Raw genomic sequence first — 25,374 nt, 5'->3', positions numbered from 1 at the left:
CATAGGAGTCAAGAGGAGTTTATTATCTTTCCAGAAAGCCCAAGATCTCGAGAAATGGCCAAGGAAATTGGAAGATATGATCAATTTCCCAAAACCGGCCAAACCAGCTCTACACTTGCCTTATTTGGAAGATCCGGGTTTCACATCAAACCAACCTCAAGAATGGCAGCCAGGAGACCTTCTAAGTCATTCAGAGGCACTACACAACATCCTAGGAAGCACCATGCCACACTGGATCAGTCGGATCCCAATCAAACCAAAAGATCAAGCCGGTTTACTCAGATTGGCCAAACCGACATCATTTATGGAAAGTCTTCAACCAATTCAACTTGGTTCGACCCAGAGCTATTTATGGGAACCAGGAGATACTCTAGACCATTCAGAAGACATCCAAGATCCTTAGCTGCACCAGCACCCAGGAGATCAGGCGGATCTCTCTCTCCATCAACATTCCATATATGGCCACCTTTACACTAAATGCTTTGGAGGAGTTTCTACATACTTTTGCCCAAGACCAACGGCCATATTTTCTTTTATTGAGGCCAAGGAGTATTTCAGGAAGGCTTGAAGATCATGGCCACGTCCAGAAGCTATCAAGATACAAGTCTTCACAAGTTTCTCTTTTGGAAGGAAGCAAACCACGGCTATATTCCATGGAGCCATCAAAGCCTTTGCTCCCAAGACTTTAAGTTCAAGTTATTTTGTTTCCTTTTATCATTTTATGACTGTTAGAGTCTTTCTTAGTCGAGCCTAATAAAGCTCTAGTCTTTGTTTCATTGTAAAACACCCTTGCACGAAATTAATAAAGTATTATTCAGTTTACATTGTTTTGTTTGTTCAATTAGTCTTTAGGTGGATTCCTTTAGATTTCTTGTTCGTTTGCTTGTCTCCTTAGTTTGTGGATTCATTCTAGGATACAAGTGTAGGTTTCTCTGTCTTTGTGTGGATTAGGCGCAGGCTTCTGGTCTTATCAAAGGGATACTTCCGCTACCATTTGTGGCGACAATCCCATTCAAGCTCTTGTTGCCTTGTGATCTAGCCTTTGATAGCTTAGGCTCCCCGGGCGGCGCTCTCCCCGGACGGGGCGGCGCTCTCCCCGGGCGGCGGCTCTCCCCCGGGGGAGAGCGCTTGCTCGCTCTCTCTCCCCCCCTCTCTCCCGCCCTCTCTCTCTCTCCCCTCTCTCTCTCTCTCTATCTCTCTATCTCTCTCTCTCTCCTCTCTCTCCCCCTCTCTCTCCCCCCCCCCCACTCTCTCTCTCTCTCCTCTCTCCTCTCTCATATATATAACATAATACAAATATATAATACAAAATTACTCTAAAAAGAAAAAAACAAATTGGTAAAAGCTTCATAGTTCCTAATCGGCAAAAAAAAAAAAAAGGCGCCTGGGAATGATCGTCGACTTCTTGTTGTCTCTGGCAGCAAGCTTCTTAACACCTGAATCACCACAGATCGTAGAAATCAGACAATGACTTTCGCTAAAACAAAAAATCAGATCTGAATCTCGAGACTTACTTCTTCAGCAGCGGCGGCCATGTAAACCGGGAGCTCCACCACCGAATCTTGAGCCTTTCTTCAGGAAACGAGCTTTGATCGATTTCGAAACCGGTTTGGTCTCTGGGCCACCGGCTCTTTCTTCCGGTGGTTTCTCCATTGCACAGAAACGGGATTGAACAGAGAGAGAGTTTTAGTTGAAGGAGGTTGGAGGTTGGAGGTTTTGACATTAGCGGTCTTCTTCGGACAACATCGATATAATCGGAGAAGAAAGGAGGGATAATGGTTTGGTTTTGTTGTCTGATTATAGTGTTTTTGAGTTTGGTTTGGTTTCTTGTCTGATTAAAGTGTTTTTGAGTTGGTGTGTTGTAATATTTATAGAGAAGCTACGGCCCTTCGTAACGGCTATATTTCTCAAAGGTTTGAGTCTGGTCTCGATCGCCACAAAACGCGTGCGTTTCTCCTAACGGTAATAATGTTTGAATCGAACCGGTCTTGCAACCCCTAAACCGGTCGTGCAAGTTCTTCTCGAAGATGGTGCCTTGTAAGTTGTAATCCAAAGAACTACCCCTCTCTCTCTCTCTCTGTAACTTGATCCTTAGGCGATGTTATTGTTTATGCAGACCTATACTAACTGATGAAGAAGAAAGACGATATCACTGATTAGTCTTAAAGACAGATCTTTGCTTTTTGCGTGAGGCTCCAGTTCTAGACTGAAGTTGATATTGGAGTATGGGCTACTAACTGTAGAGCTAGACGCCATGTGCGTGCGTGAGCTGGTTATGTGAAATTGATAGATCTTACTTGTACTGCCCCGGAATGCTTGTGACGTTGATACTTAACAACATGGTTCTTGTTGATGTTTCTTCACTAGTGTTTCTCAAGAGAATTGAGTCTTGTTGATGGTTCTTGTTGATGTTTCTTGCAATGATGATGAAGATGGGGTTGTACTGGTGGGTTTGAGAATGAAATGCCTTACCATTGTGAAGGCACATATTGGTATAGTCATTCTGGGTTCTATTAAATCAGTCAAGGGTCTCTGTTTATGTTTATCATCCTCAAAAGGTATTTTAGTCGTCTGTAATTCCACATGGAAAATAACTTTGCAGGATTCATATCCTAGTGGTTGTGTCTTCCACATTCTGGTAAAATTTAGTCTTATGTAGATGTGACACGCAGTGGTTGAACCTACTTATGTGTGTGTTCAGAGATTCACTTATAATTTAGTCTCTTTAGAGGTTTAGTTAGTTACATTAATTAATTATGCCATATATTGTGGTCTACAGACTCAACAACATTGTGCACAGGTTTCAATCTCTCCAGGTGTTGAAAGGGTTCCGCAGGATCTTGACCGGTTTAAAAAGACAGGCATGGCATGTATGTGAGGTATGCTAACGTGGAAGCTGATGGTATGTATATCTTCATGCTTGTTTCTTATATTCACCAGAAACATTTTGATATAAACAAAGATGAAAAACATTTCAAGGACGCTGAAAAGAAAGGATTTTCATTACCTAGTTCATGTACTTTTCTTGGAATGTCAGTTTTTGGGTTTTGTAGTTCCCAAAGAAAGTATACCCTTGAGAGCAGTTCCTCTCATTTCATCGGATGAGTCTTGGATGCTCTCATCGTCTTTGCTTGGTACACCAACCAGAACCGCAACACCACCCCCAGCCCTGAGACAACATCACATAGTCATAGGTTCAAATAAATATGTATGAACAATTAGTTAGTTATAAATTGTTGTAAAATTGTCTTCATGTATTTACTCTGTTTTGTTGATTTTCGGCCTTTCCATGTCATTACAAGTATTATTTGAGTTATTATAGGTAATTTCTCAAATAAATATTGCTTTTTGTTTGGTAACATACATTATGAAATGTCATAATCATACAGACAAGGGAAGGAGTTGGAATGACAAATTTCAGTTAAAAAAAAATCATTAACATCACAGCGTTAATACAATAAGTAAATAACTAAATATAAATATTGATTCTAATTGTGTAATCACACAAAAATAAACTTATATACAAACCCGTATAATCATTCTTCTGCTTTTGAATTTGTAGATATATTGAATATTGAATATTGAATATTGATATAGTAAATGTTTAAAGGCGAGCTGAACTTAGGTGTTAAAGCCACTAATCACATGTAGTATACAGTGATACACATATAGGTATGTGTTGGGATTTTTAAATATAGCTATGCGATTTGATGGACCATATGGCAAACAAATAGTATCCAATCACAAAATGGAAGGTCGAGAAAATAGCATACAACTCATAGTTCCACTGACACTACATGCATTATATGATACAGAAAAGAGTTTTATATCTATTATTAAGAAATACATTAATTTAACTAAAGGACATAATTCCTTACACACGATATTTTCTCGAAGATATATATATTTTATTAAGAGGGACCAGAAAGAGCTAGCAAGAGAGAGCGGTCGCTAGACATCATCACTAGTCAAAATCAACAAACCCAACTTTTTCTTTTTACTTCTTTATCTTTTTATAACAGAATTTCTTAAAAGTTTTGTCGAAAGTTTTCTCCCAAATTTAGCGGATGATAATATGAAATTACAAATCATAATATAATCTATAAATCAAACAATTTAGTTTCATAATGCTCATCTAAATGGCATAAATAAATGCCATTTTAACATTTTAACAAACAAAATGTTATTCTAAAGTTTTTCATTTAAATTATTAGACACATATTTATTTTAACATTCAATAATCAATATTGAAACTACAGTCCAATAGAACCAAATTCATCATACTCGACAAACCTTTTTAATGATATTTGTATATTATGATATTTTCACCATAGGAAATGCATAGGAGAAAAAATAATGTGTTTACATAGATATATTCTCTAGTCCAAAAAAATAAAATATTCTCCTAGATAATAAGTTAAAAGTTGAGTGCTTCTCTTCTCCGTGTTCTTCGCTGGCTCTTTATTCAACATCCATAAAGTGAAAGGCAACGCATAGAAGAGCCATCACTCACAAACAAAGGAAAAGGCAGAAAAAAAAAGTCTCCAAAACATTCTTCTCTTTGGCCTTTACTCAAAACCCACACATATATCTTCCTCTGGCTTTCTCTTTGTCGGAACTCATGGACGCTACGAAGTGGACACAGGTGCTTATAAGATCTTCCTTTAACTCTCTCTTTTTTCCTCTTTTGTTTCTTTTTAACTACATCTTCTCTCTTTTTCTTTCTCTTTTCTCTTCCATGATCCATTAGAGATTTCATATTAATATGCATATTTATGTGCGTAGATACTATCATGTTGATGATGTGATTATGGATAAAGACTATATCTTGAGTTAACACATATTTCAATGAAAATCCTGCATGGGATATTATAATTTTGTTGGTTTCGAGGCTGGAAATAAAAGATTAGGATACATTATAGCTCACAATACATTTTTTCTCAGCCTTTTAATGTGATTAATCATTAGTTGTATTATTGGAAAAATAAATGATAGAAAATAATTAAACGTCAGTATTATTTGTTCTTTACCCCTTGTTCTTGGTGTTCATCTCTTTTAATTTTTATGTTTGATCTTGAAAAGCATGATGATAATCAGTCACACGTTTATGTCTTAATCAGCTTATTATTTAGTTTATGATTGCTTGTGGTATATTTGATATAGATTTTCAAAATTAAACTCTAATTAGCTCTTTCTTTCTTTTTCTTTTTTTTTTAATTAGCTCTTTCGGTTTCAATGTTCTAGGGCTTTCAAGAAATGATGAACATTAAACCAATGGACCAAATCATGATTCCTAATAACAACAACACACATCAATCAACCACCACCTCCAGTGCAAGGCCAAGCACCATTCTCACACCTAACGGCGTCTCAGCCGCTGGAGCCACCGTCTCTAGCGTAAGCAACAACAACAACAATACCGCGGTCGTGGTAGAGAGGAAAGCAAGACCACAAGAGAAACTAAATTGTCCAAGATGTAACTCAACCAACACAAAGTTTTGTTACTACAACAACTATAGTCTAACACAACCAAGATACTTCTGCAAAGGTTGTCGAAGGTATTGGACCGAAGGTGGAACTCTTAGGAATGTCCCTGTCGGGGGAAGCTCAAGAAAGAACAAGAGATTATCTTCTTCTTCTTCTTCATCAAACATCCTTCAGACAACACCATCTTCACTTGGTTTGACTACAACACTTCCAGATCTAAACCCACCAATTCTCTTCTCAAACCAAATCCCCAATAAATCAATAGGGTCATCACAGGATCTCAACTTGTTGTCTTTCCCGGTCATGCAAGATCAGCATCATCGTGTTCACATGTCTCAGTTTCTTCACATGCCTAAGATGGAAGGAAATGGCAACATAACTCATCAGCAGCCTTCATCATCATCCTCTCTCTATGGTTCTTCTCCTGTTTCAGCTCTTGAGCTTTTAAGAAGAGGAGTTAGTGTTTCTCCAAACTCAGTTATGCCTTCTGGTCCAATGATGGATTCATCAAACAATGTGATGTACACTTCCTCAGGATTTCCAACAATGGTGGATTACAAGCCAAGTAATCTCTCTTTCTCTACTGATCATCATCAAGGGACTGGACACAACAACCACAATAGGTCAGATGATGCTAATCATCAAGGTAGGGTTTTGTTTCCATTTGGGGATCAAATGAAGGAGCGTTCATCAAGCATAACACAAGAAGTTGATCATGATGATAATCAACAACAGAACAGTCATGGTAACAATAATAATAATAATAATAATAATAATATTGCTTCAATCCCTAATAATGGATACTGGAGTGGGATGTTCAGTACTACAGGAGGAGGTTCTTCATGGTGAAGCAAAATGATCAAAAGAGATTATGACATTAGATTTCTAATTCTCTTTCATGATCTTTTGCCTTACATAGTCACATGGGCAACTTTAGTTAAAGTTGTCAGAACTCAGAACTGAGCTAACACAACAGTCTTTTATTCTCCTTATTTTTCTAGGTTTTTATTTTGTTTAAATATATATTTCTTTTTTTAAAAAAAATCTCTATAATTTTGATGTTAATTTGGGTTTGTTTGGTCACTTTGATTTATTGATACGTAGCATATATGACTATATGTATAACGGTTGTGTATGGTTAGAAGAATATGTGAATACGAATCTCTTGAGTGTTACGTGATATGTATTCATCGCTTCTTATATTGTTTCTTTGGTGAATATATGTTTATATAAAAATCCAGAAATAATCACGTGATTATTGAATATAAAAAGCTGAAATGAGTAACGAGAAATTTGGGAGAGTAATAAGGTAAATGATGGATCTTAGTAGCCTTCATTTTTAAATGAATCCAACTTTTCTTCATCCCCGTACGTGACATCGCATGTACTTTATAATGATAATTCGATTCCAAAAATATATTGATTATCATACAAAACGTTACGTAACCTGCTGTTTATTTAATCTACGTTATATTTTGCTATGTGCCGTGACGGATGATAATGATGTATATGTCTTAATTTGTCTGCTACTAGCTAGTTGATCACTTGAACTGCGGAACGAGATGCCACTTCAATAGTGCCCACTAAACACGAATTTTCTTGGGCTTTCGTTCTACTAATATTTTAAATTCCTGTGTGTGACAGTAGTTCTCCGTTGAATCTCTTTACGGCTTTGAATAATCAATAAACTAGCATAGAGACACGACGACATATTTGGGAAATTCAATCATATTTTAAAAGGAAATAAACCAAGCGAGATATTCTCCTGGTGTGTAAGAAATCTTAGACTTATCTGCGCAGTGCGCATGCTACTTTATACGAATAAATATTACAACTCAAATGGATCGAGTCAACTATACGAAATATATAAAAAACATTGGATATTTGTTTTCCTTCTTTCAAACTAAGAGCATCTATGGAGTTCACACAGTTTTCGAAAAAAAAAATATTAAAATAAACAAAAAAAATGAACATGTCTCCTGTAGGATCACTGCACTGAACCCGGGTCATCACTGTAGTGCGAGTCCCACGGCACGTGGCGACCCGTGATTGGTCCGATTAATTAATTTTTTTTTTTAAACAAAAACCAAACAGAAAAAAAAAATAATAAAAAAATATTTTGTGAACTCCTTCCATGGGGTTCACTGATGCAGATGCCCTAAGTATATAAAGGAACATGCACTCAGTTTAAAAATGGTGAACTTCTGAGAAAGGCTGTGACAAATAAAAAAAAAAACTGTGACAAAAAAAAACAACTTCTCAAAAAGGTTTAGTTAAAATACATAGTTGAAACTTGAAATAGAGTATTATCCATTAGCAGTACCAAAAGGAATGAAACGGCGTGTTCTTTGGTACTCCCTCTGTCTTAGTATAAGCACACAAATTTTTAAAAAAATTATTACAACAAAAAGTAACCAAAAATAGTTAATCATTATTTTTTTTAAACACTGAATTTTCATTAGATTAACAAGGTACAAAGGTACATTGAAAAGATTAACGACACTAAAAACAGAGCCGGCGAACCATTACAAGACCCTCGGAAAATTAAGCTAGGGCGACTATCTATCTATTAACTGGTAGTTCCCGGTTTTTTCACACGTAAACTTTTAAACCATGCCAAAAACCACATGAACAACGGAAACATAATTTATTCCTCTATGAACTAGTTGTTTCCGGCTATTTCACACACAAACTTTTAAGTCATGCAAAAAACCACATGAACAATTCTATTTTTTGAATTACAAACACAAACTATCGATTTTAAACTAATTCTCCTAAAACCGTAAATGGTGTTGTTTAAACGTTAACTTGGTTTATAACAGGTAGATAGTCGGTTTCATTTAGGTTGATAAAAATAAAATACTATGTCGTTTTGTTCTTTTCTTCTTTTTGTCAAATGCTCTTCTTCTTCAGAAATCGTTTTACTCTTCATCATCAATTGAGGATAAAAAAATTTATTCTGCATTTTCGAGTTATATGACATAGTAACTGGTTGAGTAGATATTTTCGAGTTATATAACATAAAGCATATAAAGAAATCATATGACATTAATTTCTGGATTGAGGAGAATATATAAATCCATGCAGGACCATAACCTGAGAGTAACATCCGTTTACGGAACCAATCAAGCGTCCTAGACTACGCCAATTTTATAGTTCCTTGTGACAATACATGGAGATTGGTAAGTTAGTATTTGCTGCTCTTCTTTCTTTAAACCGTCTTTCATAAACCAAGTTAATGTTTAAATAACACCGTTACGGTTTTAAGGGAATTATTTTAAAATCGATAGTTTGTGCATGTAATTCAAGAAATAGAGTTGTTCATGTGGTTTTTGGCATGACTTAAAAGTTTGTGTGTGAAATAGCCGGGAACATCTTGTTCATAGGGGAATAAATCATTTTTCCATTGTTCATGTATAAAAAGTCGGGAACAACTAGTTCATAAGGGAATAAGTCATTTTTCCCGGAAATAGACCAAGTCTATCATCTGTCGTTATTTATGTAAGAGAATCCAATTCCCAAAGATCCAATTCCCAAAGATAAAACAAAACTCGTTAGAAACCAAGAAAAACGAAACTTCTGCCAATTTGCCTACCTATCTATGTCTCTTCTCTTTTGATAATCTAATACATAATAAGTGTCCTGATACGTCCCCAAGTCACGGCACAATCGAAGTTTCTATGAAACTACTTAATAATCAGATGCCTTCGTACACTCTAAAACGCAACATCTTGAGAACGGATCACGTCCCTTTATTACTTCAACTCTCAGATTCCAACAACGATGGTTTCAAGAAGAGAGTTTATACACCACACGATTAGGTTCGAACGCACAGCCACATCGGTACGAATACGCCACTTACTTATATATCTCTCCCTCGTTGGACTTAACTAATCAAGATACAGTTCACATTATCTCCTCTCTTTCCTTCCTTCCTCGAATGGAACCACCAAGCAAGAAATCTTTTGTACTAGAACCTAGTATGGAGACCAAATACGAAGATATGCTACCGATTATGGCGGAGAAGTTAGACGTTGATGAGTTTGTATCAGAGCTATGCAAATGTTTCAGTTTGCTAGCGGATCCAGGGAGGGATCTGATCACCGCTGAGAGTCTCAGGAGGAGCTCAGGGATACTTGGGATTGAAGGGATGAGCAAGGAAGATGCAGAATCAATGGTTAGAGAAGGAGACCTCGACGGAGATGGAGCTCTTAACCAAACCGAGTTCTGTGTTCTCATGGTTCGGTTAAGTCCCGAGATGATGAAAGATGCAGACTTGGCTGGAGAAAGCAACCAGCCAAGAACTCTGAACATGAAGAATCTATTTCTCGTGTTTTCTCTTTTCTTTATCCTATTACTTATAAATGTTTCTGAATATTAAAAATCTATTTAGGCAAATGATTTAGAGAGAATCCAACCTTCAAATTGTTAACAAAGATTAATGTCATTACTAAAAACTACAACCACATATAGTAGAGCATAGCAACTAAAGTAGAAAACACAACCACTAGTAGAGACACATTCAGTAAACCAACATCTTCAACCTCTTCCTCTGTATACAGGAGACCGGCTACACAGACAAAACAAAGAAACTTAGAATATAACAATGATCCATAACACAAACAGTTGTTAACAAGCCAAGTGTTGTTGTTATTACCTTCTGTATCTGTCATAACCGGGGCTCCTAGCTCTACCGTATTCCGGACTGCGACGGCCATAATCTGGGCTCCTACGCCTTTCATAAGCATCTGGACCCTTGTACCTGTCATACTCAGGACTGCGAGGACGGCCGTAATCAGGACTGGGACGCCTCCTGTACACTGGACTAGGGGATCTCCTTCTCGGACTAGCAGCGTATCTATCATCTCGCTCATCATCATCCCTCAAAGCATACTCAATAGAAACAACCCTGTCCATTAACTTGCTGCCACCGGAGGATAAACATGTAAGGGCATTCATTATCTGTTAGAATCAGACAGGTGGTGAGAGTGTGTTGTTGTTGTTACCTGTTTTGTGTAGATTCAAGGGCCTTGGTTGCATCTTCCTGAGTTGCAAATTGAACGAATGCGAAGTTGCGTCTTATGCGGACGTTGAGAACTTTGGCATAGGGCTCAAAATGCCTCTCGATATCGCGCTCTTTGGTGCGGATAGGGTCGAAGTTGATGACAAAGAGTGTCTTTGTAGGCCTCTGGTTCGAGGCTGCCTTTCCATGGGGCTTCCCACGTTCACCCTGAAAGCCGAAAGAAAACTTAGAGCTCTCTTGAAAAAAATAAACAGAGCATAAGAGTCATTAGGAAGAAGAAAGAGAGAGAGAGATAGATACCTTAGCCCATTCGACAGAGAGCCTGCGTTTCTCATAGCCAAAAGGGATATTGTCAATCCCACGGATTGCATCCTCAGCATCACGCTCATCCTCAAAATACACAAAAGCATAACCTGCAAGGAATAAAACACACACATGGTAAAGAAGACGCAGAGAGCATATATGTTTCAGCAGCCCACAGAATTTGCAAAGCAGGAGATAAGTCAGCTCAAAGACACCATTTTCTAGTTTTGAACCTAGAGAAAGTGAAAACTAAAAATATATATATACAAGACCTGCATCAATGTAAAGGCTGGTGTACACACGATGCAGAGGCGATCCATGAAGTAGTAGAAAACAAACATGTGTAGTTGTAGTCAATCAAAAGCTAATCAAAATCCAAATTTTTCTTTTTTCAATTCTGAAATCTGAATGATTGCAAAGGCACTGCTTTCACTTCTGACAATAGGAGTTCAGATATAGATAGGCATGAGAAGAGAAACAAAAGCAATGGATGATGGAGACATGGAAGAGCATGAAGAGAAACAAGGCAATGGATCATGGAGATCGTAGGCACAAGATGATAAAGGTAGGCATGATTGCATGAAAATGTAATTTGCAAGCCTCCTGCGACCAAACAAACACTTAAAATACCAAAATAATCTTCATCTCTAGCTCCTTGAGGAACTCTCATAACACTAATCAATGGCCTCAAAATTACTCAAAATCAAGCCTCCTGCCACCAAACAAACACTTAACACTACTCGTTCCTTGAATTCTCCTAATACTAAATCTAGAATCATAGATCAAACAGAACAACGAATCAACTTCTCCTCTAAACGAAATAAAGTCGCGAAGGAGTTATCTACCAGACTTCATGTCAACGCGCTCCACTCTCCCGTACTTGCTGAACAACCGTTCCAGCTCCGATTGGCGAGTCTCGTACTCGAAGTTCCCCACGAACACCGGCCTCATACTTGCAGACGAAATCGAATCGCTGCAACAGCAAACAAAAACGTCAACGATATGATCGCAGAGGTATCTTAACTACTCGAATATACTTTCGCCTTCTACGGGAAGCTTCGAAATTTACCTTGAAGAATCTTAGAAAAACCCTAGATGACGACGACGACGACGACGACGACGCTCGATGTAGAAGACGAAAACAACACACGGTTTTATAATGAGGTGTGTTTATTGACGATGCTCCATGACCGTTCGATCTAATTCACATATATTTTCGACCCTTCGATCTTCAAGGGTATTTGGGTAATTGTGTTGAATACTGAATTAGGCTTTTTGTAACCGGCCCAACATGTTGAGTTTGGGCTTTCTCTTCGTATTGCGAATTTTTGTACATTAGCTAGAAAAAAGGAGGGAAAAAAAAAACAGAGGAACATTCTCTATCTCAGCCAATACAATTAATCCACGTGGCTGTTGACTTTTCGAAACTTTAATCCCTAGCCGCATCGTACGACTCAGACTTTCTACTACTCTTGATTCTCAACAACCCATACAGCTTCCTGAACTCCTTCACCCCCGGCGAGCTTCCTCCTCCGCCTCCACCGCAAAGAGGACCGCTCATCTCGCTGGAAGCATCCTCCGATCTTCTCGAGCCGCTTTCGAGAAACGAACGCCGCGCATTTCCTCTCCGATCACCGTCCGTCTGCAGAGCGTTGATGACGTACTTGAGCGCGCGAGTCGGAGAGCTGCGATTCGCGATCATCAGCTCTCCGATCTCGGCGGGGCTCAGAGTCGCGCCGTTTTGAAAAATCCCTTCCACCTGAGGGAAAAGCTTGTGCTCCTTCACCCCCAAGTAACTGTTGGCCAACGTTTTAAACGCCGCGAAGTCGCATAACGGAAAGTGGATGTGAACGTCGACCCGACCGGGCCGAAGCACAGCCGGGTCGATATTTTCTTTCCCAGTCATCGTGAACACCATGATCCGTTCATCCGCTGCGCAAGAGGTGAGAATACTATCGGTGAAATTCAAAATCCCCGAAACGCTCACAGCCGTCGATTTAACGAACCGATCGAGATCCTCGATCACGATCACTGACTTGCCCCTCGTCTGTAACAGAAGCATCTTGAGATCCGAGTCGTCCGCTACCTTGGAGAGATCTACATCGTAAACATCGTAGTCCAGAAAATTCGCTATCGCCGCAACAAAGCTTGATTTTCCGGTGCCGGAAGGTCCGTACAAGAGGTAACTCCGTTTCCAAACGCGGCCGAGGCGGTTGTAATACTGTTTCCCTTTGAGGAACGATTCGAGATCGGATTTGACTTTGTTCTTCAGATCCGTTTCCATTGCGATGTTGTCGAACGTGCAAGGGTGATTAAACGGAATCGATCTCCACCGTCCGTTGACGACGTTGATGAACAGCCTCTTCAGCTCCGTGCTTCTCTGTTCAAGCTCGTCAGAGACCGTGTGTATATGCTGAAGATAGGGGCCGAGGATTCTCCGTTTATCGGCTTTGCGTATCTTCAAAACGAAACTCTTGGCTCCGTCTTCTTCGTCCTCTCCGTTGGTCCAACAAACTCTAGCGCCGAGGAACTCGTCTCCAACGACCTGGTTTCGATCCAAGCGGAGGACGATCTCGTTTGACTTTTTCCCCGTGAAGAGGTTCGTGAAATCGGAATCCTCGATGGAGCTTAACGAGTTCAGATACGTGTACACTTTCCTGTAGAGATGATTCTCTTGAATTCCGTTGAATTCCGGAACCTTGTAGTGCTGGTAAACGTGAAAGAGGTCGACGATCTTCCTCCTCCATTTCTTAACCATGTGAATCAAACCGGTTTTGAATAACACGATCCTAACCAAGAACAGAACGATCCCCACACCAAGCAGCCATAGAATCCTCCCCATCGAAACAAACTTAAAAAAAACTCTGTTTCAAAGAACTCTCTCGCTTTTAGAAGAATATATATATTCCTAACGATGAGGAATACTTACTCGGATTAGAGAATATAGAGATTAAAGTCATGGTCTGAGAACTGCAAATAGAAAACAGAGACGGAGTATTTTGACGGGATATTTAGAGGCTTGGAAGAATCATGAGAAAACTCTGAGAAAGAGAGACGCAAAGAAGGACTAGTAGGGGTGGTGGACAAAAAGAACGAACCGATTTAATTGATATTAAACCGAACCAAACCAAGCAAAATATATCCGAATCATTTGTTTAAAAATTTAATCAACCGAAAAAATGAAATATTTATTTAATTAGATTAGTTAAATAATTAAAATAATTAAGTTTAAGATATTTAACTATCTAACTTAAACAATTAAACATAATTTTATACATTTTACTTCTAAACAAATAGAAAAAATACAATTAACAATAAAATAAAAGAATATGAATATGAATATGAATTTGAACTTCATACATTATCATCAAAACAAAAACAAAAAATTGTGATATTATATATATAATACATCTTTTACACTTTCATTGTAGGTTTGATTTTACGTTTAAATATGAAAAACTAATATTTAGTGTTATAAATGATTAGAGGTGTCAAAATGGATAATCCAACTCAAACCAATCCATAACCATATGAACCATTTAGTTAATGGTTAATGGATAAACCTAATCCATTTAGTTAATAGTTTGGATCAACCCATAACTCATTTAAAATAATGGATTAATGGTTTTAATGAGTTGACTCACTATTATATAGTATCAATATTACAAATCAATTAAAATAAAGAGAAATTTATATAAATTTTTCAAATAAAAATATCATTAACACTGTCTAAAATAGTATCATGCAAATTTATAAGCAAATTGTTAAAATTAATAAAATTATAAAACATAAAATTAAAACATAGTATTTTCATTAAAAAGCAACATCATGTGAACATCTGTATGGAATTATTCTTGTCATTGTCTTTTGTCTTTAATAACAAACTTCCTGTAAAAACACAACAAACATGGAAAAATTCTGTTAGACAAAAAAAGAAACAAAGTCAACTTAATCATACATAAAACTCTTGTCCATTTCATTTCAGAAAGACTTTATCTTTTGCTTCTCTTTCTCCCAAGTTTTAACCACGTCGATTGCAGCAGTGTTCCTAATGTAACACTTATAATCTGGGTTTAAATAACTTAGATAATCCCTAAGTTCCTCATATTCAACCGCAAGGAAAGGAAGATTACATCGGATAATGACTCGACTGAATTTTTCCCTGGCAACTTTATCATCAATCTTCCTCTCTTCTCTTTCACCATCTAATCCCTGTGAGCATTTTTCAGCGTGGCGTTTTAAGTTAGAAGTTCCACTAGTTCTAAACCACAAATAGTTTTTTGGGCACTTCTTACAATAAGCTCTCTCTTGACAATTCTCATCTTTTCCTATTGTAAAGAAGTCTCATGTAGTTGATCTTTTAGTTCTTTTTGAATGAGTGGAACTTACAAGAAGATATTGTGATGCACTTGTTGATGATTGTCCACCATTGGGTCCACCAACATCACTTGGAAGACACTCTTCATCATTGTTCATCATTTTTAGACACTGAAATAATGTAACAAAACAAAACAATAAGACAAAATCAAATATCTACATTATAAAAGACCACATGTACAAGTTATGCTTCTTTTATTATATATATACAAGTGTTGAATCACAGAGTATGGGAGCTACAACTACAAGAGGAGAGACAGTGACGTTCTTTATATATATACAAGTATTGAAACTTGAGGCTTTGTTGAACCATTAAAACCATCAACAGAAGCTCTACAATACAAAAAAAACCCACAACGAAAACAAAATACTCACAACGAATATAACAATCGAGAAGATGGAGATGAGATCGAGCCTCTTAGGTGACGAGATACGGCAGGTGACGAGATGAGATACGGTAGATGGAGATGAGATCGAGCCTCTTAGATGACGAGATACAGCAGGTGACGAGATGAGAAACGGTAGAGATCAATTGAAGAGATCGAGATCAATCGAAGAGATCGAGAGGGTCGCGGCCGAAGAGGGTGAAATGGAGAGGGTCGCGGCCGAAGAGGGTGATCGAGAGGATCGCCGCCGAAGCTTAAAGGGTCGCCGAAGGCGATCGTCGGAGCTTTCGAGAGGATCGTCGCTGCTTCTAAATTTTTTTAAGGGAATTAAAGAAGAAATTGGTTTGGTTTGGGTTATTCATTAACTCATATTAGTCCAACTCATTCTAAACCAAACTTATTAAACCCACTATCCATTAAACCCAATTATCCAATAAGATCCAAATTCTTGACTCATTAAAGTCCATGGATTGGTTTGGTTTGGGTTGATCCACTAAATTATACCCATTTTGACATGTCTATAAATGATAATTTGTTTCATGTAATATAAATTATATTTTAGTAACCAAACTAGAATAAAACTAAAAACCTCCTCGATTGAATTGATCAAACGCAAACAAAACTAAACTAAACCAAACCGAATACAAACTAAACTGAAACAAATACCGAGCCAAACCAAATCAAACTAGTTTTGGTTGATTTCGGTCAAAAGTTTCTTAAACCTAAACAAACTAAACCGAACCAAATCCAAATTTAAACTAAAATGCCCTCCCTTGCTAGAAATATATATTGTGTATAAATATACAAAGAAAACGTGACGAAGACTGAGCAATCAATTGATAATACTGGTGTTTTTTTTTTTTTTGAAAGAGTCAACAACTTATATTTACAGATACACAAAAAACGAGATTTTGTATTTAGTTAATCTATTGAGAGCTTTGGTATTTTGTGTATGTTCATGAATCCTTTAATCAAAAATTTGAAACTAATTAAACGATACAAATTTAGTGTATTAAGAATTTGGTTGAGTTACATTGTTAGTTTTTTAAAGTATATATTTGACAAAGCAAGGAATTTTTTTTTAAAAGTTCATGAGTAAAGAAAAAAAGAAGTAGAATTGTTTTTTAGCAACTCTAAAAATGTTAAAAAATTAAATTTCAGATTTTTGAATCGAATTTAAAATATCCTTGTGATTTTTCATTAATATTACTATTCTTTTGATTGGTATCATTGTGATTATAGCAGTTTTGCAATAAAAACAATTTGTAAAGTTGATGACACTACAAATATTATGGTCTTCATGTAATACATATGTAGTAGTACTAGTGGTATTTGATAGGGCAACTGAAGAATTCTTCGTTGTAAACTAGTTTTCACAAATCACAATTATCATGACAAAATATACTTGTAAAGTCAACTAGTTTTGTTCCTTTTGGCTATGATTATTTTTTTCATTACTCGAATATTCTTACATAAAATAATTACAATCGGTTTGAAGGACAGAAGTTCATAGCTAAAGAAACAAGCCAAATTTTGGCTGTCATTTTTATTTTTATTTGTCAGAAAATCTGAGGTCGGCGCAAAGAGAAATTAAGTAACTTTAGTTTATAAATTTAACAAGCCGCATAACCCCTTGGAGTTTTGAAGGGTTTTAGTTGATAACATTTTATCTAAGACCCTGTTGGTTTGCTCACCCAGGTGATCCATCTGGGTGAAGATGCAAATCGATGTTTGTTTTGTGCATTATAATGCTACATCCAGATGGATCACCCAGCTGAATTTTTAAAACCTCATCTCAAATTGTCACCCAAATGAAGGTGAGTCTTGATGGTACATCTGGATGCAGATGCATCTAGTTCAGTCCAAAATGATTAATGACAAAAATGACTTTTTAAAATCAAAATATTATTTTCAAATCGTAAATTCTATTTTCTTGCATATACATTTTTCCCCTATAACCAAAAAATACATTTTCTCGCAAAAACTGAAAAACACACATTCCCGCTAAAACCGCAAGATGCGTTTTTTCGCAAAAAAAAAACGTAAAACGCACATTTCCATAAAAACACATTTTTCGGTCAAACCAGTAAAATCACACTTTTCGATCAAAACCGAAAAAACAACTTTTCCCGTCAAAACCGAAAAAACGCATTTTCCTGCCAAAACCCAAAAAATGCATATTCCCGCCAAAACTCGAAAAGCATTTTCCGGCCAAAACCGCAAAAAGCATTTTCTCGCCAAAACCGGAAAAATGCAATTTTCCTGCAAAACCAGAAAAAAAAAAACAATTTCCCGCCAAAACCGGAAACACAATTTTCCCGCCAAAACTTAAAAACACAATTTTTCCGCCAAAACCGGAAAACAAATTTTTTTCCGCCAAAACCGGAAAAATGCATTTTCCCGCCAAAACCGAAAAACAGAATTTTCCCGTCAAAACCGAAAAAACACATTTTCCACCAAAACCAGAAAAACACAATTTCCCGCCAAAACTGGAAAACACAATTTTCCCACCAAAATCACGAAAAAGCTTTTCCCGCCAAAACCCTGAAAAAAAAACTTTCCCGTCAAAATCGTGATAAAAAAACTTTTCTCGTCGAAACACTTTTCCCGCCAAAACCGCAAAAATACACTTTTCCCGTCCAAACCGCGAAAACGTATTTTTCTGCCAAACCCATAAAAACGTATTTTCCGCCGAAACCACGAAAATACACTTTTTCGCCAAAAACACATTTTTCCTCAAAAACCGCAAAAATATTTTCTGCCAAAACGGTAAAATGTTATTTTTCCGCCGAAACATAAAAAATTATATTTTAGTCATTTTATTAACAAGTCCACCTGAGTGCAGATGAGAGTTAAAAAATGAAAAGTAAACGAACATAGTTGCATTCAGATGATTCATCTGGATGCATGGACGAAATGAAGAAACGAACAACACCCAGATGGAGCATCTAGATAAGACATCTAGATGGACCATCTGGATGCATCTTCCAAATGTACAAACGAACGGGGCCTAACTCGTAAATGTTTAATATAAAAGTATTAGTCAGAATATTAAAATATGGATTATTGGACGTGATATTTTTTTTTTTCAGAAGGCAGCATTTGTATGGTTCATGATTCATGATTATGCACAAAAGCTTAGTTTCCACTACCAACTAATATATCCCATGAATACATAAAAACATTTTATCATTTTATATACACAACATATTCAGAATTTTTTTTTTTTTGGTAACTCTGGTATCTAGGCAGCCACATTACCAACTATCCCCGTAGGGGGTCCAGCGCCCCAACGGAAGGGATGTTAAATCCGCTGTGACCGGGGCTCGAAGTCGTGATGGCGGGCACCTCAGCCGAGGTTCCTTTACCACCAGACCACGAGGCCCGGTTAACATATTCAGTATTCCTCCGAAATAGCCGCATATATCTCATTCTAGCACTAGAATATTTATCTAGTGGACCCTTTACGCCGTTATACATTTTCTTAACCTAATTTGTCTGCAACGTTCAAGTTCAGGTGGTTAAATTTTGATTAGCTGGAAAAGAGGGAAGAGATTGTGTTTCTAGATTATGCATTGCTTATTGTGCTCAAAGTTGGATATAGCGCGAAAATCGTGTAATTGTTAGGGTTGACCAAGCTAAATCACATGTTGTTAATTAAAAAGAGTTATCTTGTAAAAAAACAAGTAACATGAAATCCACTGCCTAATTTTCTACAGTTTTAATATGGAGTGATATAACTTGGTTATTGCATACTTGCACCCATAACAAGCCAAATACAAAGGAGTTAATTAGCTGACCAAAAGTCCAAAACACCTTCTTTTAAAGGGGGGGGGGGGGGGGGGGGGGTCGTACTTGGACAACATCGCAGTTTTCATAATTATTTATAATCTATCAATCTCTGTTGGTGGTCGTACTTGGACAATATCGCAGTTTTCATAATTATTTAGTTTACAATTTCAAGACACCATGTGGTTTTTTTAATATTGCATGTGTATGGTGTTAGGTGTTAGGTTGCTACACGAAATCAGCATTTCAATTTATTACGGCAAGGTAACATATCATGTAGGCTCTTATTCTCCTTAATCTATCAATCTCTGTTGTTACTTGTTACCATAATCTAACGCTCTTAAACCTTGACTTAGTTTGATTATACTGTTTATATTTGGTTGTCTTGACTCATGTTATCTTAGTCGTGCTCTGAACGTTACTTTCAAAAGATAGGGGCAAATTCTCGATTAAGACGTATGGTTCACGGAACAAGAAGACTCCAGTCCAAAACAGATTTTTTTGTACGTTTCTTGTAATTTAACCAAATTTTCATTAATTGCCCATTAAGATTTCAGTTTAAACCATAAATTACAATAATCCATGCATGATTTTTCTCTATTTTCATTTTCCCCTTTTTTGTATACAGCTGGAGAAGTACATAGTCGGACTCAAAACTCAAAAAATACTTTGAATGTTTCAGCATGGGAAATTTCAAATTCCAAAGTCATACACAACCCATACACGGTGTGGTCCAATATTAATAGTGATTATTACATTCAATGGAAATAAGACGTCTCTTTCCTTTCTTCTTGTAAATGCTGTTTTCGATATTTTTATCAGTTTTCAGCTTTTGCTTTACATGTTCTGCACTAATGGATTGTCTGTAAAGTTGTACCAATTGAATGTCATCGGTGTGTGCATTCATCATGATTCTTCTATGCTATTTCTTCGAATTCCTCTTTACACACATTTTAAAATAGAGCTCACCAATCTGGTTTATCCGATCTAAACCAAACTAAAATCAAACCATAATCACATTTTAAATGATACAATTTGACCCCAAAAAATGATACAATTAAAATATAGAGGATCTTATTTATAAAATTTTCACACACAAAAACGCATTTGGGTTCATTTCTTTTAATTTTAGCATATTTTGCATGTGCTTTGGCGTAAAAGAAAGAACCTAATATATGCTCAAGATATTATACCAAGACTTGTATAGGTATAACATCAACGTGTTTATTCACATTTAATCCGACTAAACCGTTCCATGTGTTTGGGAATTTTGACCATTCGAAGCAAAATTAACATAACTAAATTCTTACAAAGAAAACGTGTTTCTACGTGGAATTGTAACCGCATTTCTATGACATTGACTTAAATACCCTGATATTAGTCGGTAATAGTCGGTAAGTATTTCAAATTTGGATCAGGTAGTGTGGTAGCCAGTCTATTTTATAATGCATTCTTTCTTAAGTCGACCGAATCCGTCCAGAGTATATAAAAAGGAAAAAAACATTTTTTTGTTGTTTATAGGAGAATGAATATAATGGGCCTTTACGCAAGTTACCAAACTAAATGCCTATACAGTATAAGGGATCAAAAGCCCAACGATGAAGCCCTTGACATCATTTTAAGGGCTAATAATGTTTCTCCTAACGTCTAATTGTAAAAGACATTTGTATCATGTTTATTCAGTAAATGTGATGTTTGCTACACTTTGCTCCGTGCATAAACAAAGATTGGTATCGTGGCCAATATTAGAGGTTCCTCTGATTATCACTTGTTAACTACTCATCGTTCCTGTCACGATATATTAAACTTCAGATTAATTTGCTAACTAAATTTATATCCCTGGTTTTGTTGACAATTCCTTTCAATAACACATTGAACATACATCTAATTTAATTAGACTATAAACATGGGGTAAACATTGTGTATCATACTTATCTATTTTAATCGTTAGGAGTAATAATAAAATTCTCTCTTAGTAAACATAAAACTTCAGCTGAAATTTGTAAAACTTGTTTTTGATGTACACATATAGTAATAATTTTATAAAATGCAAGTTGGACTTAAATTTGTGATGCTATTCTTGAGATAGGTCTTCTGATATCCAATAAGCATAACGTATAATACACTTCGAGACACTGTATCATATTAAAAAAAAAAATTCTTAAAGGAAAGAATTAGTGGCTTAGGGGGTTATTGGGCAAAGAATTTTAGAGGAATTATTAAATTTTGAGATTCCATTGTTATTGGTTTGTGAATTTTTAAAATCTAAATAGAATCAATTGTTATTGGGGTGATGATTTTTAAATTCCACTCAAAATCCTTTATTATTGGAAAATTTTAGTTTTCATTGATTTTAAGATTCTATTAAAATCTATTGTTATTGGGATGTAAATTTTCTTTGTTTTTATTCATAGTACTCAACTTTGAAAATATCATCTATACCCATAAGATTTTTGAAATCAATGTAATAAAATACACTCACATACAAAAACTCAAATTGAAAAATGAAATAATATACAAATTACAACTTTAACATAATACAATTCACAACTTAAAAAAATAGAAAAAATATTAAAAATTTAAAATAAAAACTGTAAAAATAGTTTTAAAAAGCACTTTCGAATTTTTTAAAAAAACATTTCAAAAATAATAATTCAATTTTTTTTAGAAAAAATCAAATTTAAAACATATATTTCGAAATTATATAAAAAATATTTTTTATTTTTTAATATTTATATATCTATAAAGTAAGAAGTAGAAATTAAATTTTTTGGTCATTTTATTTTTTGAGATATTTTTTGTGACAAAAACTTTTTTAAAAGTTGTTTAAAAATTGTCTTAATTGAAATGATTTTATTTACTTTTTTTTTCTACTACCATTAATTTCTTACTTTAAAAGTTAATAACAATCAATAGAATTCTATACAAAAGTAATGAAAATCTATGTAAAAGTATTTGATAAAATTTGTTAAATCTAGTTAACTTGTAAAATCCTTTCAACTATTAAAATCATCAAATTCCACTGAAATTCATGTTCCAATAACCCCCATTAGAGTAGTGACCAATACATTTTGAATTTAGGTTTTATGAATATGAAAAGAAAAGCTGACGAAGATGCTTAGCACAAACATACTTTCTTACTGGTTATCAGTATTCGATGTTTGGTTCTTGAAGTTTCCCTTTCCATGCATCTTATTAATCCCTGAAGAAAAGCTAATTGCCCAAAAATGAACATAAATAAAATAATATTCCACCGTTCGTATAAAAGGTATACAAGGGTTGGTACATTTAACATGCTTAATTAGCCGTCAAATCGAAAAAGATGAGATAATGGGAATAAACTTGTCTCACACGTGGAGAAGCACGACTCTCCTCAAGTGTTAATTAAAGTCCATGGTTCTAAAAAAAACTTTATGGTTTAAAGTTTAAACATATGCATTGTTTTTTCATGTGCAAGGTACTATTATAAAGATTTTGTTCTGCATGCAGATTTAGTCGTCTTTTGTGTCGGCGACTACATGCAGACCATTTTTTTTCGGACATAGCAAAGAAGATAGAATCTAAATTAAAAACCTATTAACGGTGAAAAAAACAATTTATAGGAAAAGCTTGATAATGAAACTTAACGATTGATACTAGTCGTAAAAATGTGGTTTTTGCAAGCTGGAAATCTTATTGCATGGATCTGATACCTTTCTTCTCCATTTGCTTTTTTTCTTTTCATGTTTCTCGTGTTTCCTTTTTCTTCAACACACTTGTATATATATATAAGTTTCTGGTTACATAATATGAATCGTTCCATCGTGTTTTCACTCTAATAACATCTTCCATTGCAAAATTTATAAGATAATGTCTAACGTTCGTCCATGGTTCCGTCTCTCTAGCATCGCTAGGCCTACATCACAAGCCTCAAGCGACCCACCTCCTCCTCCTCAACCCCGACAAACCACTCGCCGTCCGGTCGTGGTCAGAACGCCGGCAAGACAACCGTCACCTCCACGTCAGCAACAACCTCCTTCTCCTCCACGTCAGCGTCCTCCCCCTCCACGTCAGGAAACACCTCCTTCACCTCCACGTCAGCGAACACCTCCACGTCAGCGTACTTCCCTTCCACGTCAGCGAACACCTCCACCTCCACCTCCTCAAGAGCGGTCTCCATATCATTCACCGCCGAGCCGCCACATGTCACCACCGACCCCACCAAAGGCTGCGTCTCCATCGCCGCCACCACCACCACCCAGGTGGTCATACACGCCGCCGCCACCATCTCTCAAAGAGGTTCAAGAAGCCTTACCACCGCGAAAGCCAACTTCACCACCGAGTCCAGCTCATTCGACTCGGTCAGTAAAACCTGAATCAGGGACTTCTCGGAAAGCGCCATCACCGAGAGTACTCTCTCCTTACTCTCTCCCACCTCCTCAGTTACATTCCGAACGTGAAACAACTCAGAAAAAAATTCTCACAGCCGAGAAAACAAACCAACTCCAAGAACCAAACCATCATAACCACAATCCTAATCATAATCATCAAGGCAACAACACCAAGAAGACTCCACGTCAGCCATTTTATTCCGAATCCGAAAACATAATGCGCTCTCGAGTCATCACCATTGCAGGTGAAAACAAAGGTGCTGTAATGGAGATCCTACGTTCTCCTTCAGACAACAAAACCGGAGGAGCAGGAACACATCCCTCTAGGGGTTTTCACGGCACTGGAGAGAAGGGACGGCGACTTCAGAGCAGCAGCAGCAGCGGCAGTGATGAAGGAGAAGGGAAGAAGAAAGCGACGAAGAACCATAATGCTAATAATAGTAATCTTCCGATGAAAGCATTTATAAACAGTAACGTCCAGATGATTAACAACTCTATCGTTTACAACTCGACGGCGACTCATCACGATCCTGGCGTTCATCTTAAAATCTCTAGGAAACCTGACTCCGGCAATGGTTTCCACGTCAAGGACTACACGTACGGTAAAAATGGCGGTGGATACACCAACTAATAAACTAAAAGATATCTCTGGAAAAAAAAATGCTCAAGGTTTTGTGTTTACATTGTAATAAAATTCAATTTGATTAAATAAATATAAAGAATAAGAAAATATAAGTGGGGTTAGTGGTTTCTGATTCTTCTCTAAGCTTTTGGAAACCCCTCTTACTTATATGGAGGCTTTGATTCGTTTTATTGAAACGTTTTTCTTTTTTACTTGTAAACGGTTCTCTCTGACATGATCAATGAGATATCGATTTTATTAAGATAAAAATGATGAAATTGTTTCATATTCACTGCATGGGCTCTTATAATTCTAAAGGCCCAATTTATACTGGACAGACCTATCTTACACTTGCGGTTTTGAATTTTGGGCCTATGTATACAATTTGTATCTTGATAAATAGGGGTAACGATTTGGATAATATATTCCAAAAGGATATGGTCACCAGACACCATCGACAAACTTTTTTTTTTTTTTTGAACTATACCATCGACAAACTTACGTGAAAGAAACATGGAACTAATCATGTTACTAATCAAATGACCTTCAAATCAGTTCAATTAACTTCTGCTAAATTTTCTAATGTCTAGTTTCGTGTGTCCGTTACGAGACATAAACCGTAAAGCGCAGCTCATGCTTCGATAAATCCGCAGGCACCCTTTTATTTACATAAATATCCTACAAAATATTCTATAAATATCCCAACGTATTCATATACTTTTTTTTTTTTTGGTGTAACGTATTCATATACTTCATCCACTTAATGATATCTGTTTGATTATACATACTGCTGAGTAAACAAGGGCAAAGAAAAATGCATGATATAACGTCTCATCTCAATGTCCTATTATATGAATATTATTAGTTGTTTTTAGAGACAATAAGTCGTCTAACAGGTTGAAAATAGTTTTCCAACTAAATGAAGACTGTATACTATATGTAGACGTTTATATAAGTATTTTATTGGATATTTTAGTATTTTAAACTTCTATATATTTATTATTTTTCAAAAATATC

The 25,374-nt window shown here is 36.3% G+C and overlaps 4 protein-coding genes and 1 pseudogene across 5 annotated transcripts; 3 read left to right on the top strand and 2 right to left on the bottom strand.

Moving 5' to 3' along the window:
• Positions 1 to 4,407: 4,407 nt before the first annotated feature.
• Positions 4,408 to 9,944, top strand: LOC106414368 (dof zinc finger protein DOF2.5). Of its 2 annotated transcripts, none has more exons than XM_013855038.3 (2): positions 4,408 to 4,645; positions 5,222 to 9,944. In XM_013855038.3, exon 2 carries the CDS (start codon positions 5,257 to 5,259, stop codon positions 6,334 to 6,336), a length of 1,080 nt encoding a protein of 359 aa, XP_013710492.2. In that variant the 5' UTR covers positions 4,408 to 4,645; positions 5,222 to 5,256; the 3' UTR covers positions 6,337 to 9,944. The 2 variants fall into 2 exon arrangements, with proteins under 2 accessions (XP_013710492.2, XP_013710491.2); XM_013855037.3 differs by having other exon boundaries at positions 4,416 to 4,645; positions 5,245 to 9,944.
• LOC125585400 lies at positions 9,428 to 9,899 on the top strand (annotated as a pseudogene).
• Positions 9,853 to 12,114, bottom strand: LOC106415422 (serine/arginine-rich splicing factor RS31-like). Its single transcript, XM_048754393.1, has 6 exons — positions 11,883 to 12,114; positions 11,659 to 11,786; positions 10,811 to 10,923; positions 10,494 to 10,717; positions 10,145 to 10,411; positions 9,853 to 10,057 (listed from the first exon to the last, which is right to left on the bottom strand). Exons 2-6 carry the CDS (start codon positions 11,762 to 11,764, stop codon positions 10,027 to 10,029), a joined length of 741 nt encoding a protein of 246 aa, XP_048610350.1. The 5' UTR covers positions 11,765 to 11,786; positions 11,883 to 12,114; the 3' UTR covers positions 9,853 to 10,026.
• LOC106415421 (AAA-ATPase At2g46620-like) lies at positions 12,108 to 14,111 on the bottom strand. Its single transcript, XM_013856124.3, has one exon. The coding sequence runs from the start codon at positions 13,653 to 13,655 to the stop codon at positions 12,243 to 12,245; it is 1,413 nt and encodes a 470-aa protein (XP_013711578.2). The 5' UTR covers positions 13,656 to 14,111; the 3' UTR covers positions 12,108 to 12,242.
• An 8,997-nt stretch (positions 14,112 to 23,108) lies between these two features.
• On the top strand, positions 23,109 to 24,649 carry LOC106416342 (serine/arginine repetitive matrix protein 1-like). The gene has a single exon (XM_013857205.3). It carries the CDS (start codon positions 23,215 to 23,217, stop codon positions 24,364 to 24,366), a length of 1,152 nt encoding a protein of 383 aa, XP_013712659.2. The 5' UTR covers positions 23,109 to 23,214; the 3' UTR covers positions 24,367 to 24,649.
• The last annotated feature ends 725 nt before the right edge of the window (positions 24,650 to 25,374 follow it).

The sequence above is a fragment of the Brassica napus genome, chromosome C4 (genome assembly GCF_020379485.1).
Source record: "Brassica napus cultivar Da-Ae chromosome C4, Da-Ae, whole genome shotgun sequence".
Lineage (NCBI taxonomy): Eukaryota > Viridiplantae > Streptophyta > Magnoliopsida > Brassicales > Brassicaceae > Brassica > Brassica napus.
Note: the sequence above shows the minus strand (reverse complement) of the source record. Positions and strands in the feature narration are given on the sequence as shown.

What these genes read in the sequence shown, in the direction of transcription:
- LOC106415422 (XM_048754393.1), bottom strand. Translation starts at nt 11,764, where the DNA reads ATGAGGCCGGTGTTCGTGGGGAACTTCGAGTACGAGACTCGCCAATCG. An exon ending in TCTCTGTCGAATGGGCTAAG is followed by an intron (nt 10,718 to 10,810) that starts GTATCTATCTCT and finishes TTCGGCTTTCAG; the next exon opens with GGTGAACGTGGGAAGCCCCA. An exon ending in GGTTATGACAGATACAGAAG is followed by an intron (nt 10,058 to 10,144) that starts GTAATAACAACA and finishes TTGTCTGTGTAG; the next exon opens with CCGGTCTCCTGTATACAGAG.
- LOC106414368 (XM_013855037.3), top strand. Translation starts at nt 4,622, where the DNA reads ATGGACGCTACGAAGTGGACACAG. An exon ending in ACGCTACGAAGTGGACACAG is followed by an intron (nt 4,646 to 5,244) that starts GTGCTTATAAGA and finishes TCAATGTTCTAG; the next exon opens with GGCTTTCAAGAAATGATGAA.
- LOC106415421 (XM_013856124.3), bottom strand. Translation starts at nt 13,655, where the DNA reads ATGGGGAGGATTCTATGGCTGCTTGGTGTGGGGATCGTTCTGTTCTTG.
- LOC106416342 (XM_013857205.3), top strand. Translation starts at nt 23,215, where the DNA reads ATGTCTAACGTTCGTCCATGGTTCCGTCTCTCTAGCATCGCTAGGCCT.